At 38.0% G+C, this 19,878-nt stretch overlaps 1 protein-coding gene across 1 annotated transcript; it reads right to left on the bottom strand.

Moving 5' to 3' along the window:
• Positions 1-1,536: 1,536 nt before the first annotated feature.
• il13ra1 (interleukin 13 receptor, alpha 1) lies at positions 1,537-18,059 on the bottom strand. The gene is made up of 10 exons (XM_008435030.3): positions 17,807-18,059; positions 17,100-17,245; positions 15,146-15,278; positions 14,964-15,063; positions 8,945-9,135; positions 8,655-8,785; positions 7,540-7,666; positions 7,166-7,253; positions 5,196-5,271; positions 1,537-5,024 (listed from the first exon to the last, which is right to left on the bottom strand). The coding sequence occupies exons 1-10, from the start codon at positions 17,868-17,870 to the stop codon at positions 4,929-4,931; spliced, it is 1,152 nt and encodes a 383-aa protein (XP_008433252.2). The 5' UTR covers positions 17,871-18,059; the 3' UTR covers positions 1,537-4,928.
• Between the last annotated feature and the right edge of the window lie 1,819 nt (positions 18,060-19,878).

Genomic DNA, 19,878 nt, shown 5'->3' with positions numbered 1-19,878 from the left:
GTGGCGTGGGGGTGGTAACACAACTAATACAATTACATTACTAAATCCGAATACGCCAAGTATTTTGTGTGTCGGCCGGGGGGAGAAGATAAGAAGGGTTCGGTGAATGCGCATATGAAACTGGGGGGTTCGGTACCTCAAAAAAGGTTAAGAACCACTGGTCTAGAAAAAAAGGACTCTAGACAGATGAGAATAAAATAACTTGTGCACCTTAGTTGGGAAATGCCTACATTAACACAATACCAATTCAACCCGAATTGAAAGTAAGTTCTTTTGAAAGACTAGATTAGAACAATTAATCCGACTCCAAGCATACCGCTACGTTTAAAACTCGAGCAGCTTTAGGTCTAGGTCTTGGCTTTGAGCTTGCTTGTCTAAATATGTGCTTCTGTCATTCTGAAACACACTACAGTCAAACCACAGATGATCAAAGCCTTCTGCACTCAAACATCACCAGTTCAATCTCATTGAGCTAAACATGTATCTTGATACACGTTGAAACTAATTCAACATGTATCTTGAATTAGTTTATCGTAACTTAAGATACATGTTAGCTTCTGACAGGGATCCAAGTCAAAATGTATTTTTGCCCTCCTTTTAATTTTGCAATATTCAAATTCAATGTTCTGACAAAATAAGGAACAATTCTAAAGGAAGTTGTCTTTCTGTGGAAATACGCTACTTTTAATCATGTTGTTTCTCTCAGAAATGATGTTCTTTTCCTACTGAAAAGTCCCTTGAACATCAGAATATGCTGACATTTTATATACTTCCTTTATTTTTAAAACATTCAGGAGTCTCTGACACGATCCACTTTTATTTTCTAATACTTTCCCTCGAGAAGAACAGAAACGGCTCAGGGGCCGGTTTTAACTTCGGCTAAGACCAACAGTCAAATACTGAAGGCCTGATCCACCTTCACGCAGTTCCCTACAGACCAAAGAGTTTAGCGTGCTTATGGTACAACTTGCAGAAGTGAGATTACTAAATAGTTTCAGTGGTTGGAACACTTTTTTTCTTGATAATTTTCAGATAAAGCAGAAGACAGTGATGGGCCAGTGAGGAAAACATTTTACTATGAACCTCAAGGTTCTGACGTTTAGCTGACGTGTTTAGTCTCCTGCCACTTCTCTAACATTTACACACATAAACAACATTATTGGTAACCTTCAGTTGATGACCAAAAGCCTATGATGGTCACTGAAATAACTTGAAACCGACAAAAAAATTATGATGGTGATAATAAAAATCATATTTCTCCAGACTTAAATTTCAGAAACTATATCTCATTTTTCATTAGTTAATTTTCTGTACTTTCTTTTTCGTTTCAAGTCATTTCAGTGCTCCTGATTAACAAAGGGGTACCAACAACAACGTGTGTATGCCTTCTTCGTTTGTAACTCAGTCTACTCAACTGTGGTAAATTTTTCTAAAAAAAAAAAAAAATTAGTACAAGAGTTACCAGTCAAAATTATTTATAAAGTGAGACACCGGAAATTAACCAAATTAAATACAGCCTCATGCAAAACACAACTATTTTGCGTTTTTAAAAAGGTTATTTTATTGAAAAATTTTTGAAGGACAAAAAAATATATACATCACATTCTTGCCAAGATGTGGAAGCATACTTTTAAAGTTGAGGTGCAACATTGTATGATACAGCTAGCAGCTACTTAATCAACTTAGCTAAAAATAAAGAAGCTAGACAGGAGCCAAAAAAAAACAAAAACATTACTGCAAACTAAAGTTATCTTGTCGACATTAAACATTTGACTACATTGTTGGGGGCAGGTGGGGGTAGGGGGCTGGAGGAACAGGGAAGGTTGTTACATTGTGAATATGCATAGGTAGCAGTAACTAATGGGAGCCGTGTTTCTTCAAAGCACTCCGAAAAACAAATACAATCATTCCCCTGTTGAGATCAGCTTGATCATAAGAAAGATATAAAAAAATACATATCAGGCTTTTACTTTAAAACAAATACACCCACAGTTTTGTGTGTGTGTGCAAATATACAAATTCCAGTTGTGAAAGAAACACAACTGAGTTTTAAGGCATTTACAAACAGCTCCACTGATCAGTCACACAAAGTATGTCATCAAAATACACAGAAAATATCTCCAGACTAGAAAGCTGCCCGAACAGAAAAACAAGGAAAGTAACAGTTTTAGACATTGGGGGAGGGAAAGAGGGTTGGTCCATGATGGAAATCTTTGGAAGACTTAAAGCTAGTAAATATATATATATGTTCACTTAGAGTCTTCAATATAATAATTATATATAATGGAATGGAATATCTGGAGATATACCTTTATATCTCCAATACAAATCACAAAAGGCTCATCTACTATCAGGCGAGGTGGGTGAAGTGTCTTGCCCAGGGGCATAAACGACAAGGGCGGACAGACTGGGAATCGAACCGATGACCCTCCAATTGTAGAGTGAACTCCTACTGCTGTCGCCCTCAACAAATTTGTGCCATAAAAGCTCTGATTTTGTTCTAGAGGAGTAGAAAAGTTAAATGAACACTTTATTTTTATTTTTTAAGATTTTAGTTATATTATTACACTTTTGGTATGAAGTAGTTGAAAAGATGTAAATATTGAAATATTTGGTAAATTGGCAGTAACTTGAACATATAAAGGAAGATTTTTGCAGTTTTAGGTGCCCAGTTCTGAACAGAGGTGGTGAGGTAACTGCTGGCAAACAAGGGATGCCAAAATCATGATACACCTGCCAATAAGCTGTCACCAACACTCTTTGGTAGTACTAACTCATCAAATTCATATTTTTTTCCCCCCAAAGTGATCTTTTCTTTTTATTCTCTACACCTGTGACTACAGCCGCTGTTCAGACACCTGCCATCCACAGAAGTATTCTCATGAGTCTGAGGTAGCTGGACTCTTCGGTGGCAGTGATGAGACACAATACAGGCTTGTGTTGGACACATTTATCACATGGAACATGAAAAACCACTTGGAACCCAAAGTGGTGATACTAAAGTACTGGTTGTGGACTTGAAAAGGTCCAAGAGCCCCTGCAACCCCTGTTGTACCTTTTTGTGGTCCCTTGAATGTCAAGTAAGGACAATAAATCAGACTTGGTTAAAAATGCAAATGTGGTCTAAAAAGAAGGATCGGAGCCATTTCTTCTTTCTGAAAAGGCCCAGGCACCAGAACGTCTGCTGGAAGATCCTGAGGATGTTCTACGAGTCGGTGGTGGCCAGTGCCGCCATGTTTGTTGAGGCGGTAAGGCCAGCTATGTCGTAGAGAGAAATTAGAATCTCTGGGTGTCATGTTGGAGAGGAGAACGTTGTCCAAAGTTAGGACCATGTTAATCTTTTCTCTATATCTGCTCTGTCATTTAAAAAGCTCGTTCAACAGCAGACTCAGACTGCCATGATGTAACAAAGCGAAACAGGAAATCACTCCTGCCTTTACGCAGTGAGCCCCCCCTGCTCCCTCCACCGCCTTAACGTCAAATTATTTGCGGAAAACCTGCCTGTTAATGCATCTTTTCGTAGAGCTCATCTATAATATTCATAAGAAAATGCTGTTTTGGAGCTGAAATATCCATGCATATTGCTATTTTATATGCTGCTGACTATTATTTACAAAGCAACCAGGAGTGTAGAAGCTATTTCTGCAGTAGGGCCAAGAACGTTTCCACTGTTTTTGGTGTTGAGTGATTAAAACAGGCAGTTGTAGGCATTTTAGAGGGTCTCCTGTATTCGTGGACTACTGTGGTCTCTCACCCCTGCCACTACCGGGGTCCACTTTAATTTCAACCTCTAATAGAACTCTCTGACACTAAATGATCTCAGTGGGAATATCCTTTTTCTTCTTTAAATCTTTTTCTTACCATCTTATATTTGTTAACTTTTGGTCAGATGTTTGGTTTTATAACCTTGAGAATTTCCTGCATTTATGGATCTGATTCTTGTAGATAATTGTCACAACTGACCTCGCACCAAATTCGGCCTTAATGCAGCCAAAGAGACGTGTGTATCAATCTAAAGTCGGTTCACACACACCTCACACATCCCATCGATTATACTCAAAGCACTTTGCTGCCAGATAACATTTGGAGTTATGTGCATTTATGTCTAAAGTAGATTTGCAGACTACATACCTAGATTTATATCTGTTATACATGGTGTAAAAATGAATAATCTCTGACTAATTTAGCAGCTTCTTGTAGGTAATGGAATATAACTCATCTTTTTATGGAACCGTCAAGAAATTCAAGCAGAAAGAGTGTAGCATTTTCCAACCGTTTCCAGGATAACTACCCTTCCCAATACGAGCTGAAAACGCTTCTCTTCCCATTTCATACGTGCAAATCAAAAGGGAAACTCTTTACACAAAGATGGCGTACAGTACTGCATCCCTTTGGTTTCATGACATAAAAACAATCAAGAGTTGGTAGAAACAATAGGAGAATTTGTGGCACATTGTTGAATTCTGGTCTGAGAGCTCTTCAAAAAGAAAAAATCCCATCTACAAAATATTCATGGTGTGCCTCAGTTGTACATGGAACCCAGAGGTGTTATAAAACAAAACACCTCAAGCTGGGGATAAATAATGAATCTCTTTCAGCATGCATCTCATGCAGCTGTGGCTGAGTAGGAACAGCTGCATGAAGTCTCAGGAAAGGTCCCGACTCACAGTTCAGTGACCCTTTAGTGCAAAGCGACCAAATCTCAGGCATTTCCATGAAAACAAGCAGCTGCTGAGTGGATCTGTTCGGATACAGCAGTTGATTTTCTTCTGCTGTATCAATATTGCAAAGTTTGGCCTTTCAATCCACAGTCACATGAGACAACTTTTTGCAAAGTTTCATTAAAATAGACTCAGAATCGGGTTTCTGTGTTAATGCCAATTTGATTTCTTGCTTCAGAGGAAGTGTGCGCTGACAGCGGAGGAGTTTCAAAAGTCTGGTTTGATGGTCTGCGCATCTCTCACCACCGTGACGGTACAGTTCTCTTGTTCCTCTGGCGGGACGTACAACTTGCGAAAAAAACTCTGAGAGAAGGAAGAGGCACCCAAAAGAAGAAAGTGTTAGTCCAAATATACCAAATGCTTCTTGAAATAGTGCCGTTAGCAGCAATGGTGTCCCAAACACACAGAATAACTCTAGAATTAGTAACACTTCAAACGCTGGTGCAAACCCCCCGGCGCCCCTCTTCTTTTTACCTCATTGTTGTTTTCGATAACATCTTTGAAGATGTTTGAAGGTACTGGTATTTTGGGGAAAATATGCTTCTTATTCCTGTACACAGTAAGAACTTTGTTTCAAAGGAAAGAATAGAGCCAACCATGATACCCAAGTATAACATTTCTTCAATTTTTCCACATTAAACTCAAACTTCAATGCATTGTTCATTGGGATTTTATGGAACTGACCAACAAATAGGTAAAAAAAAAAAGTGTGGTGTGCATTTGAATTCAGCCTGCTTTGTCGTGATTCCCCTACTCCAACATCTCCAGGTTTTGAATCATGCAGCCAGACAGAGATTTAAGCAGTGATGATGTCATACAGGACATATAATTGCACAGTTTGACGTTTCAAAAATTAATTAAAAAAAACCAAACTCATTTGTCGATAAAACTTTTCCGTTAGAATTGGGTGGGCTTTTCTTGGCGCCATCAAAATTGATGTGTTTCACAAAACTGCAATTGAAACACTTTTGGCATCAGATGAGTCACATTATCAATAACTGGATGTTGCCAACCAGGCTGCACAGTGGAGCAGTTAGTAGAGCCGTTGCCTTGCAGCAAGAAGGTTCTGGGTTCGATTCCCGGCCCCGGTCTTTCTGCATGGAGTTTGCATGTTCTCCCTGTGCATGCGTGGGTTTTCTCCGGTTTCCTCCCACAGTCCAAAAACATGAGTGTCAGGTTAATTGGCCTCTCCAAATTGCCCCTAGGTGTGAGTGTGTGTGTGCATGGTTGTTTGTCCTGTGTATCTGTGTTGCCCTGCGACAGACTGGCGACCTGTCCAGGGTGACCCCGCCTCTCGATGGGCACCAGCACCCCTCCCAACTCCACCGATGGACAAAGGTGCAAGAAAATGGATGGATGGATGGATATTGCCACTGGCGCAAGCCACACACCAGTGGTTTACACCAGAAGACAACAGGTTGTAGTAGGAGGAAGATGGCGCAGCATGTTTTTAAATGAATTATTGCGTGAACAAACTTATTGACATGCGATTTTAACTGCGTTCCTTAGTTAGTGGAAACACTGCAACTGGAAAATTGTGCTTTTGGGTTGTTTTTTTTTTTGTTTTTTTTACATTGCCGGAATATTGACAAGGTTTTTGCGCACATTTGTACTGAAAATGCAGCTGGAAATTGATAAGTTAGCATGTCATGCCCTTAGCAGTTTTCAGCTAAAGGCCCCTTAGATTTCTTGCAAAACTGACCTCTACTGAACATCCTTCCTTCCCACCATCTACAACAACTCTTTGAGGGTACTTGGATGAAATGAGGTACAACATTTAATTACTCTTTGAAATGAATATTTTTGAATTGAACCGACTTAAATTGAATTACTATATTGTAAAGGAGAATAAGCCAAAATGATTAAGACTGACATCTTTAACTAGAGTAAAAAAAAAAAAAAAGGTTCTACAAATGCTAAACACTCCATCATCCATTGCCCCTTTATGGTCAGGTGCCAAATTCCCACTGTATCGTCCCGCCTCCCCTCGCTACAGCTTTGTTAACTGTGATGCCAATATATCCCTGTTTTATGGCCAGTGTCCCCACGCCACTTGAAAGCTCTTTTGGACTTGGGATAACAAACTAGACAAACTCTGACACCACTAGAAAGTGAGGAAAGAAGCCGATTAAAAACAAAGGGAACCGTTGCTGTTTGAGTACATAACATTTCTAGACCTATTTTAACTTTACCTCAGCTAACACTTTCTTAATGTAAATTGAAACATTATTTTGATCTTTATTGAATATGACATTCTACAGTGGAATTTTAGATGTTTTTGCTTTACTTTATTACTTTATGCTTTACTTTGTGCTGGCCAGTCACACAAAATCCCACTGAAGAACATTGAAGCTAATGGTTGACATGTGAAATTTTTAACAATCCAATGGGTGTGATTACTTTAGCAAAGCATCATGAAATAAAAAATGTAAAAATAGTATTACCTCAGCAAACACGCAATTGAGATAACTGCCAGAGTAACTACCAGGGCAGCGACGACGACGTACACCAAGAAAGAACCACGATCAGGATCTGTAAATAAAGGCACCAGGAGGATCAATCAGCAAACGTAATAAAGGGATATCTGATGGAACAACTGGCAAATTTTGAATACATTCGATTTTACGAGAAAGTTTAGTCACAAACTATAAAGAAACAGCAGTGAGTCATGGTACTATCCTAGCACCAAGCTCATTATAAAAGCTAATGATTTGAGTTTGCAGTGTAGGTCGTAGAGGTGATATAAATGACAGAAGAACCCTTTAAAATAATAAAGAAAAACAAAATGATTAAAAAAAAGAAAGAAATACAACTGTACCAAAACATTTCTCATCAGTTGGAAGCGAGTTGCCAGATTTGCTCGTGGCCTGAATCCATATGCAGTACCGACAGTTAGGGGACCGCTGCAGCTCAAAGGACGTATTTTCTGGGACAGACCGTTCGCCCTGAGAAAAGTAGACAAAGAAATGTTCATTTGAACCAACTGCAGTGTCGGATAAAGTCCCTGGGGGCTGCAATGTTCTTTAAAAAGGCTTATTATATCAAGCTCATAACCAAACATATACCAAGTTTGATTTAATCATAGTAATTTAACAGTTTGATGCAGTTTCATGACAGAAGTTTATGGTAACTGATGAATCTAAACCTGGATGAATTTCACTTTTTTTTTTTTTTTTTTTTTTTAGGAAAACTTTATTGTATGTAGAGCATTGAAACAAACAACCATAGAAACACTAAAAGAAGAACACTAACACAGAGGTTCTTGGCCTTTTGAACATTGGACAATGAACCACTGAGAACAGCACTGATGGATTCATACCGACACTAAATGACTTAAAGTCAGCAGTTGGTCCTGGATTTTATTAACACGTATCAGTCTAAAAGAGGCAGTTTTCATTTATCAGATTTTCATTTGAAAAAAATAAATGTGAAACTATGTATCATTTTCTTGTACTCAGTGGTGGCCACCGGTACCTAAAAAGTTATTTGCGCCAACCTTAAACCCTAATTATAAAAATCAGTTCCACTAAGGCTAAAGCGCTAAACAAACATGGTGTTTAACAGAAGCTAATGCTAAGGTGCTACCTTCACATCATATTACATCTGACTTTGAAAGACTTAGCAGAAGAGTGCTCACCACTGCTTATATTTTACTATTCTACCCTTCTTTTTCTTAGTGTCTCTCAGAAAATCCTGATAAATGTTTGTAGTTGCAACATGGCACAATGTTTAAGGAGTATTACTCCATAATATTCCCTACTGTTTGCTACAGTTTCCGGTTACAAAATTGTGGATATTGAGAAACCCAAGTTTTTCATGATTAATGTAAGTATGAACAACCTGCTGACTTTTTTATTTGATAAAACTCTTTGACTTTTGAATAGAATTGAATAGAATTTCAGTACACACAGACATAAGTGTTTAATGTCTTACCTTTTGTTCACATTCGTTGTAATTTATTTGGAATGTCCATGATCTTAAACTTAGCATGTCCGGAGGAGTCCAGCTGATGTTGAAATTGTTCTTATTTTCTTTAACTGTCCATTTAGGGGCAGGTGGTTTTACTTTTCAGACAAAAAAAAAAAAACCCACACACACACATGAAAGGGATTACTGACATAGTAAAACTTTTTAGGTTTTTCACTTAATTATTATTATTTAAATAATACATTCTGGCATAATTAGAACAGAGGGAACAAAATGGAACAACCAGTTTTACTAACCTTTTAATTCTTCCCAATTGAAAGTGTTCCGAACAACTGTGTTGTTCACTGTTGCATTAAACAGCATCCTAATGTTCATCTTTGTAGTTGCATCCAAGTTACAGCCAGACTTCACACCATCAGTGTAAGTGTACGATGAGCATTCTTGTAGTATCTCTGTCGTGGAATTATTTGGTGATCGATCGTTCAATCTTAAAAAAAAAAAAAAAGTGTGGGGGCGGAATAAATGTGGATTACTTTCATGCATCAAAGAATGATTTTTAAAAAATCACATAATATGAAATGAAACTGTACAAATGTGAGAATAAAGTCATAGCATTCCCAGAATTAAGTTGTGCTAGAATAAAGTCACAATATTATAAAAAATAAAGTAAAATTAATATGAGAATATAGTAAAATTGTTGAATAAAGTTGAAATAATACAAGGATGATACTTTATTATATTATTTTTGCAATATCAATTTCTTCTCTTATGACTCAATTCTCATAAAACTATGACTTTATTCTCATAATTATTTTTTTTTTTAGCATGGCCCTAATACTCTGTCATGTCCTCATGGCTGCTGCACTAGAAATTCCAAGAGAAACACACGAGATTGCAATGTGAGAAAACGTGGGGACTTGTGAGCTAAAAGAGAAGATACAGCCAGAACTGTCTCATCCTCCAATCCAAAGCATTTAGGCTCTTTAAATCTGGCTAATTCAATTAGTGACAAAAGTCTTACGATGGTAATTTACTACTCCTCTGTGAAGGTTGGAAGAATCTCAGAATCTGACATGAGGGATGGGTTAAACAGAAAACATTTTAATCAGCGACATAACAAACCGCAGAAACTTCTTCAGAATGAATGAGAAAGACTCCAAGCAGATGGGATGGATAAATCTGATTTCATGGAGCAACACCCTACCTCAATCAAACGCCAAATATAACTTGAAATGCATTAAGATGCGCAGTAGAAAACGCCTTGGCACTAGAAACTAATACAGCCTTCCTTATTTCTGCTTTAGGGTGTGCAACCAATCACCACAAATGAAAATAAATGGCTGCTTTGCAAACAGCAGCCAGTAGCGTCTGAAAGCTGCACTATGTAACGTTTATGAAAAAAATAAATATATTGTTTTTACATATTTGTTGAAACTGTCACTATTATGTGACAGTGTAGAATAAGACTGATAATCTGTGAAAAAAAATAGAGCTCTTCTGCTTTCATCCAATCAAAGCAGGTCGTGAATGCTAATGCTAGTTAGCATGGCCACCCATAATGGTGGATAAACGGTTTCCCTGTTTAACTGAAACAGCGAGTCGTTTCTTTGCTATTAGCACATTTAATAGGGTGTTCACGGCGTTGATTGACAGAGCCAAGACCCGCCTCCTGCCCCTGATTGGTTGTTTTTGGTCAGTGCATTTGTTCAGAAGACAATAGTAGCTCAGGGAGGAACTTGATCTTTTCGCAGATCTGTCTCATGCTATACTGTCATGATATGTTGATAGTTTTAAGAGATATGTAAAAATCCTATTTTTGATTAATGTTACTGGATCTCTAAGTAACATGGCAGCTGAGTGTTTCAGTTTCTCAAGTTTCAATTTCTTTAGAATATTTTAGAATACATCATCAAAAAAAGCAATTTTTTTACAAATAGTTTGGAGTTAACATTTCATAAAAATATATGCCAACACATGCATCTACAAACACACTTTTAAAATTCTAATAAATTTGATTATAATGAGCCATTCATCCATTTTCTAACACCCTTGTCCCTCAGTGGGGTCAGAGAGATGCTGGTGCCCATCTCCAACAAAAGTTCCTGGCGATCTGTCACCCTGGACAGGTCGCCAGTCTGTCACACGGCAACACAGAGACAGACAGGATACACAACTGCGTGCGCGCACACACACACACACACACACACACACAGGGAGAATTTAGAGAGACCAGTTAACCTGACAGTTATGTTTTTGGACTGTGGGAGGAAGCCGGGGTTTTATAATAACCAATTACACAAATTAAATATAACAAATGAATCATACAGTAATTCACATTGGCACAGCTGTCCTGCTCAGGTAGGAAAGGTGTGCCGCAGGATTCCTAAGAAGCTGTTGCTTCTTAGGAAGCAACAGCTTCCTGCTTCCCCGAGACAAAGGCCTCAGTCAGCACCTCAACCATAAAGTTAGCGACAACAAACGGCCATTCTGCCTGAACCAGCAGAACAACAGCAGGGTCAGGTTCAGCATAAGCTGCAGTCAACCTAATCTTGCTAAAGACACGACAGACAACGCAGACGGTGCATTTACTCAACATTACTCAGACCGGAATGTGAAGAGCACTTAGAGGCAAGCAGTGCGTTTTCCTCACAGCCTTATTCACTGAAGTTGAGCAACGCCCAGTAAGCTGCAACTTCTGCTTTTGATAAAAGCTTCTTTTAGAAGAAAATAAACTCAAAATATAATCAGCAATTAAAGGGCAGTATGAGCTTCTCATTGTATAACATGGTTTATCTAGTCAGGTTATCTGCTTTGGGTTTTTTGTGAACATCATCTCTGCTGATCACCCTTCACATGTGTTTCATTGATAACTGTTCCACAAACAGCATCAAAAACAGAATAATTTTACATTAGGAAGAAGGATTTTTCCTGAAAAGTTTATTTTTAGAGATTTGAGCTTCTTGCATTCCTTCCATTAGGCCACATAACTGAGCTCACCATCTGTATAGACTTTTGCAGTGGTAACTGTGCAAATGTAGACGCTGTACAGAAACAACACTAGACCTAGGTGTCTAGATGTTGCCCGACGGAGGCCTGTGCTTCTCGGTTGCCTTTTTATTTGCATGGAGAGCGGACATCTGATCCTTCAGGACTGATTTGAATGCGAGGTGTAGACGCTGCCAAATGTAACCGGCAGGGAATTGAGGAGCCTGGCAAGCAAATGTGAAGGGTTGCGTCCCCCTTCAACTGCTCTCAGTGATAACGATTCAGCTGTTGGCTTATATCGACGTCTACAGCCGCATCGTAGAACCACCATTTGGAACAAAAGTCTTAAAAATGAGGGCCCAGTTAAATGTCCTCAACTTCAGAGAAAAGAAAAATACTGAGGTTATTCTGTGTGGGGAATCGAATCCTATTATCGGTTCAGACTCCATCATCCAATATGTTTGTTTTTCTGCGCCTGGTAATTACATTAGCATAGTTGTGAAAAGCGAGCACTTACCAATTAAAGAAGGAATCTCCACTTTTATCTCTTTATTAGTTTACACATCATCAGTCCACGATATGGACCAACTCAGAACGAACAGCCTCTCTGGCCTTGATTCTATAGATGTTTGATTATTTATTTAGATGTTTTCAGTCAGATTGGAACCAGCTTTCAAATATCTAAAGCTGTTTAGTCAACCACTCAGGTTTTCTTCAAAGATTTAAATTTAAATGTCTTTTTTTTCTTTATATGTAGATAACCTTGATCTCCTTTGAGTTATTATTGCCAAACAGATTTTGCAACAATGACAATGAATATCTGTGGGAAGGCAAACACAGAGAGTCTGTTTTTCTCCGTCTAGGTTAATAAAGGGGAACCATTCTAAATGCCATTCCCCCCCAACCCAGCCCCCACCTGATCAAGGCAGCAGATTAGCTTTTGTTTCACATTAAAAGGAAGTCATCACTTATGTTATTTGAACAAAACATGCTGGAAACGTTTGTGAAGCGGATAACTCTTGAATTGGTGTGGATTGTGGCCTTTAGTTTACAGCACTGGTTGATATTTAGAACTGTTATTTCAGTTCACCGCGACGGTTACATTTGCATATTTTTATTTTTTTTATGTGTGCGTTTCCCAGCTGCAGCATTAAAGGCAGCTGAAGGAGTTTTATTTTTGTAGATTTGCATGATGCCAGATGGATAGCACACGCCTGTAATGTGGGATGAACCCCTCACCAAACTGATGTGGGAGAGTATGGTATGTTTGGATGATTGAGTTCAATTTTTTTTAAAAAGAAAAAAAATTTACAATTTCACCTTGAACAAAGGACATACCATATTTTCCGCACTATAAGGCACACCTTCAATGAAGGGCCCATTTTAAAACTTTTTTCATATGTAAGGCGCACCGCATTATAAGGCGCATAGAATAGAAGCTACAGTTTGGGTTGCCACCGTCCTGTATTGAACCGATACGGGACATGATTTGCTCCGTTCTCTACAAATGTGGATGTGTAATAATAAAGAAGTGTTCCCCTGGTACTTTATATAGTTAGCTGCCCCAGTCATTGTTTCACTCACGGTTTTGGTGTTGTGATATTGTGCCCAACTGCTTTCCGGGTAACACAGACCAACCGACACGCTGCCGCCGCAGTCTCTCTCTCTTCTCCCGCCCCCCCGGCTTTAAATGTATAGGGGCTGGTCCCTTGGTAACCCTAGTCGAAGCACCCCAGATGAATGTCCAAAGTCACTTTGGTGACATAAAGAATGTCAACAAAACAATCCGACTCCGGTCGGCGAGGAGAGCCTTCCGTGACTGCGCCGGGGCATGGCCGGACGATGGTCACCCTTCTCTGTTCGCGCACAGCATGTTCGTGGAGAACGTGGTGCTAAAGGACCTGCAGACGACCTGATTATAGACGGTCGGTAGGTAGATAGGTCAGTCAAACTCTAATTATCACCCCTGGTTGTTTTGCTTGGCTGCTGTATTGTGTTGTATACTTCATTATGTTGTTTTGATGTATACTAATTTAATTTAAATAAAGATTTGAAAAAAAAAAAGATAGGTCAGTCAAACTTTATTAACAAACCAGCAATCTGACAACTATCCCAGCATGCACAGCGCGCTTCTTCTTCTTCGGGGGAAAATGAAGTCGGCGGCTGCTTACCGTAGCTGCTAGACCTGTTGTGGCTCAATATTGGACCATATATAAGGCGCACTGTCGGCTTTTGAGGAAATTGAAGGTTGTATAGACACTTTCAGGAAACAACTTAAGACCCACTTTTTTAAACTTGCTTTTTAGTGTACTACTGTGTTTTATTGTTTGTATGTTGTTTTAAATTGTTTTATTTTTTATACTTTGTGCAGCACTTTGTGATCCTGGTCTGTGAAAAGTGCTATAGAAATAAAGCTTACTTACTTACTTACTTACTTTTAGGTGCGCCGTATAGTCCAGAAAATACGGTACTCCTTTTTTCACGCAGAGGTCACAATCTGCATGCAGTTTCCAGAAATTATAAACTGTAAACTGCTTTATTCTGATATGATGGATTCATGGTGTTAAGAAAATTGTACAGGTTGAAAACGTTTCCCCTTCTCCCTGCACAAAAATCCATTCACGTATGGTGGAGGCTGTATGATGCCGTGCACCCATTTCTCTTCCAAAGGCACTGAAAACCTTGTCAAAGTGAACTCACTGAAATCAACCTTTAGTTAGATAGCAATACTTTTTTAAAATTTTTTATGTCAACTTTACTAGTAGAATATCCTTGCTTTCGCATGTAAAAACACAAAATCTTAAAAAGTATTTTTGGTAAGATTCAAGTACTAATATTTTAGTACATTTGAAAGTAATGTTTCAGTAAGAAATAAGAGTTTGTTTTAAGTCAATAATTTCTTAATATTGATTAAATTAACTAGTTTCACAGGAACATGATTTAATTTGCTGGGAAAATGTCTTGTTATACAGACTTAAAATGAGTTTCTGTTTCCTGGTGAAAAGTTACTTGGAAGTCAGTTTGGTCTTATTTCAAGTGTACAAAGACATTTGCAGTAGAAACAAGAGAGAAAATACTTGGAGATTTTGTGCTTTTGCAGTGCTGGTTTTTAACAACAAAGCCAAGCTAGTAACCAGATTAGCCTTTGCTAAAGTTTATCATCTTACATTTTTTTTGGGGAGGGGAGAAGAGAAGTTCAGTCTGGCTGTGGTGCAACCAAAGTAGCTCAGTATGAATCAGGAAGTGTTGCAAAATAGCCAAATACAACCTACACTTTGCAAAATGTATGATCAAAAAATATTCATTGCACACACACACACACACACTTACTGATAGAAGAAACGCAGCTCTGGAGTGGTGATGACGGGGGACCAGGAGCAGTGACCTCGTTTGGCGGAAATCATGTAGAAATCCAACGACTTCACCAGATCTGAGATACATTTTGCAGATTGTTATAAACCAATGTATGTACCCTCTGTACTAATGAATTATATTGAACGTAAATGTCCTACCTGGGTAAAATATATTCAAAACTGCTGGTTGACTTCGGTTATTGTGACAAACTGTTTGCAAAGAGTAACTCAGAAGTCCTCCCCCCATGTACAGGTTGTCCTTCGTATAAGATTTAGACTTGCCTTGTGGCTTCTATCAAAAGGGAGACAAGCACCTTAAATACAGCCACAGACAGAAACGATCGTCTATCCAGAAGGAATAATACCATTTGGATAAAATGTGGTCCACAGAAACAAAGAGCCTGGTCACAGTCACTAGAGAGTTTAGGCAGTGGAAACACATCAGACAGGTCAGGGGTAAAGATGTGTAAACGTTTAAAAGCAGATTAGCAGATAAAGTAACATCATTAGCTTTGAAAATCTCACAATGAAGTGTATGTTTATTATAGTTGTCCGTTAGGTGAGCCAAACAACTTGTGCCTGGAGCAAAGGTTCCCTTTCCAGTGGGACTTCTCCTCCCTCTACACTCTTCCAAACATAACACACCCCCATAGTGGCACTTGTCCAAATGCCTGGTTGAATGGTGGCAATAACCTGGTTTTAAAAAACATCTAAAAGAATAAAAAAAAAAAAACAAGAGGCTATTGTGGACTAGTAGGAATACAAATATTTTGTTGGACGCCAAGATACGAAGTGGAAAAGGTCAGTTCCATTAAGGGAACTGGGTCTTCACATCAGTGAAGGTTTGACATGATGACGTAGTGAAGACGTTTTAGCAAAAATTCTTCCTCCAGAGGCGCCTCAAAAAGCCCAGTTACACCATCTAATCCACTAGCTGCGTTTCCATCGACCACAAAATTGTGTAAACTGGAATTACAAAAATTAATTTGCAGAAAGGAAATGCAACAATTTAAAATAACTCACGTTTAAAAAAAATAATAAATAAGTTTTTACGCAAGGATGACGGGACTTGTCAGCCATATTGAAATTTGTCGGAACCGCAATGGAAACACTGTTTTGACATCATGCAAGTCATGCCGGTTTCCCTCTAGCAACAGCAACACACACAAGAGCAATGGCTTCAACAATTTCGAATGACGAACCAAACGATGCTGTGGAGTCAACTGCGCTTTATCCAAAGAAGTCAAGATGTACGAATATGCGCACTTTTATTGCTTTATTGTTTTAATTTTTAATATTAAATTGAATATAAAAACTGATTTTTGTGTCATTTTAGTTCATGTTGACTTAAACAAAATGAGCCATTATTGTCACAGGCTAATTTTCTAAGCTACCGAAAAGTCATTGTTAGGGATACACAGATGAGAAAATTTTGTCCAGTAATGATATCAGATATTAATGCTGCTGTTCTGGCTGTATTTACCAATATCTTATTTCATCAACATTTTTATTGGAGGACTGGATTAGAATAATTGATAGAATATTTGATTTACAACAGCCCAGGTAAAGCATTCTTCTTCTGCTTTAAGCATGGCCAGGACTCCAATGATTGAAGCATATCCTTGTATTAAAACAGCCTGGCACACAAACCAGCATAAAGATTTAAATGCAAAATTACAAAAATATAAGTGTGTAGATGTGTGTGAAATAAAACTTATTTAAAAAATCAAAAACTGTCAAGACAAAACCACGCTTGATTTCAGATAAACTGGGTTGGCTGCATACAATCCCAGAAAAGCACATTCAATTTTGCACAACCGTGAAAGAATTAATGGGTTTAGACAAAGGACGGAACTGAATAGGGTTAGAATACAATAGAACGGCATTGTAAATAAAGAAAAATAAAAAAGTTTTTTGATGTTCACATAATCTAAAAATTGCATTTTTAGATTATGTTGGCATATTGGCAGTTTTCACTCTGCCAATATGTTTACAGCTTTGTGTTTACATTGCAGCACCATAACCCCTAATGTTCGGTTGTATAATTTAAAGCATGGAACTGCAATTATTATTTTTTAAAGATGTTTTCCTGTAAACATTTTTGCTGACTTACAAATTTTAATTTCTCTTCGTGGTTCTGTTTCATCATTCCATCATAGTAGCAGTTTGCCATGGAGTTCGGAGGCGGCTCCCAGGTGAGCTCTGGGGTGAACTCATTTATCCAACGCAGGGACAAGTTTTGGGGAGGCAAAATTTGCTCTGAAAATGAAAACAGACAAGAGACACAAATGTGGTTATACAAGATTTATCCATTGCCTTCACATCATTTTATTTTTCCTAATGAATTTTGAAAACCTTCCAGGAAGCTACATTTAAAGAATTCCCTCACAGTACCAGGATACATCCTGGTAAACATCGCGGCTAATTTTAGCTAATGATGGGAGGGTCAAATAACAAAGGAAGAGCAACATTCCCACCTCACAGCTAACAGATGTCTGTCTCATACTTTTTTTTTTTTTTCTATTTTTTTAGGAAGTAAAATATTCTACTCCGAAGTAACCACTTCAGCTTTTTAAAACCATGTAACGAGGTCTAAAACTTTTTTGTGATAGTTGTTGGTGTCAGTTCCCTTTAAACACAATAAACCTTTGATCCATTTCCTATTTCCCCAAGTTCATCCGGGAATTAATGCCAGAGCTGACATGACGTCACTATTGGGAAACAGAAGACTGAGAAAACATTTAAAAGACTTAACTAAATAAGCCTATAACATCACCAAACATTAAGCGAGAATTATAGCGTACGTAAGAGTCCTCTTACCTGTTGTGGTTTTGGCCGCAAGAAACAGACAAATAAAAGCGACGAACTCCAAGCAGTGAAACATCCTGTTGATAGTTTAACGCGGTTTGTCTTTTTCGTTTTCTTATTCCCTCCTCGTGCCGCTCAGAGACCTTGACTTTCTCATTACAGTCCGGTTTCCAAGTTGCCCGTTAAATAGTAAAACAAGAGAGAGAGAGAGAGCAGCGCAAGTTCGCTTTCGCTTCCAACTTCTTTAAAGGGGGAAGGCAGAAGAAGTTCTGGAGGCTGGAAGCTGGAGGTGGGCGGCAACGTTTTTTTTTTTCTTTCTTTTTTTTTTTTTGAAGTAGAAATGCGAGCAGTCTGCTGGTCAGAATATCAGTATGCATCCAGTTGAGAAGTAATGGAGTTTTTACCACACATCATTTCATGTTGTAAGACGCAGATATCCATTGGAGGAAATAAATACTTGATATATATTTTCTCAGGTTTTCCCAAGAGATCTGATCTGCGATTTTCTTGGTCGGTACCTCAACTGCATGAGAGAGAATGTAAAACTCCAGAAAATTACATTGTGTGATTTTAAGCAGCTACAATTACATTATATGATTTTTTTTAAATATTTGTTTTATTGCATAAAATAAATATTTGAAAAAAAATTATGCAATAGCATCTTAACATTCGTTGTCAAAAGCCACGTTCTTTTGTTTTGTCAATGTTGAGTTGGAGATAGTTATAAGAACCCCAAAACATCCCAGTGCAAAATCTTCATGTGAGTGAGCTGCAATGAATTCTGAAGTTGATGTTGCCCCTCTCTGCAGTCAGTGGGCAAATTGTATGGGTAGTTGAGGGCTGACAGTATCTGGTAAAATCTAGTAAGATGGAACACATAATTAGAAGAAACACAGCAACTAATCATATTTTCACCCTAATTCTTGACCTCAGCTTTAACTGAGGTTAAACATAAAAACGTCAACTACAAATTTTGGAAGCAAATATTGACAGTTCAAAACAGTTTGATATTATTATATGGTTTTTGGTCTAATGTGTATTTTTGTTACTGTGGCTCAGCTAATTAGACCTCATTGTGTTCCGATTATTAGGCGTTTCTGTTGTGATTCATTTAAGTTCTGTAGGTATTTTTGTATTTAGTTGGGATCTTTGTGTTAATTATTGTTTGAAAGATAGCTTCGCTAGTCCTTTGTCTTTAGTTTCTTAGGTTAGTCTTGTGTTCTTTGTGTGTTTGGATTTATTTCTCTTGAATTTATTTCTCTTCAATAACTGTTAGTCTGGGCCCCTTGGTTTCTGGTTTGTTTGTAGTTCAACATCCTTTGTGTTATTCACCTTCCGTCAGTCTGTCGGTTTGCATTCTTCCACAGCTGTAGCAGTGAATGTCCCCCAGTATAAAACCTCACTAAACTAGAGCAGAGTACAGTTCAGTGAACTTTTCTCTCATATATATATAAAAAAATTACCATTTTAAACATATATTATTTTAAAGACATCCACACCGGAGTCTAAGAAATTGTTTGACATGTTTGTGATAAATTGCCTTGAATGTAAAGATTTGTGAAACAGCTTCAAGCTATTATTTACAGTTTAAAAGCTTATTAACAAAAACAATTATTTGTAATAAATCCCAAAATGAAATAGAATGCGTCACTCCACGATGTATAGCAAAAATTGTGGGTCCAGAACAGGTCTATTTTGTTGTTAAGGCAATATTGGGGTCATTTGTTGTGTTTGTTGTTCCGTTTTATCAGAAAATTCTAACAATAATACTATTTGACTTATTAATTATAGATCTATTTAGAGGAGAGCTAAAGCTAAAACAAGGAGCACTGAACTAAAAAAGCAACACAAAGAAAACTTGAAATGGTACTATTTGCTGCTGGATTGTAAGATGTATGTAAATCCACCAACAAAAACAAAAATGGGCATTATTTTCCATCCATTTACTTTCTCTGTTAGTCTAACCCAGACCAACAGAGATACTACAACCCATAAAGAAGAAACAAGAAAATAGGCCGATTCATTTTAGGGAACAAAGAGTTCTAGCAGACGGTGGTGAGACAGATTTCTGTGCGCTCAAGGTT

Source organism: Poecilia reticulata, chromosome 18 (genome assembly GCF_904066995.2).
Source record: "Poecilia reticulata chromosome 18, P_reticulata-male-v2, whole genome shotgun sequence".
NCBI classification, from domain to species: domain Eukaryota; kingdom Metazoa; phylum Chordata; class Actinopteri; order Cyprinodontiformes; family Poeciliidae; genus Poecilia; species Poecilia reticulata.
The sequence above is the reverse complement of the archived record's forward strand: the minus strand, read 5'-3'. Positions and strand labels throughout refer to the sequence as shown.

Excerpts from the sequence above, each read along its gene's own strand:
- il13ra1 (XM_008435030.3), bottom strand. The coding sequence starts at position 17,870 with ATGTTTCACTGCTTGGAGTTCGTCGCTTTTATTTGTCTGTTTCTTGCG. Across the intron at positions 15,064-15,145 it reads TTTGAATATATTTTACCCAG|ATCTGGTGAAGTCGTTGGAT; the intron begins GTAGGACATTTA and ends AATGTATCTCAG. Across the intron at positions 7,667-8,654 it reads ACAACGAATGTGAACAAAAG|GGCGAACGGTCTGTCCCAGA; the intron begins GTAAGACATTAA and ends TACTTTTCTCAG.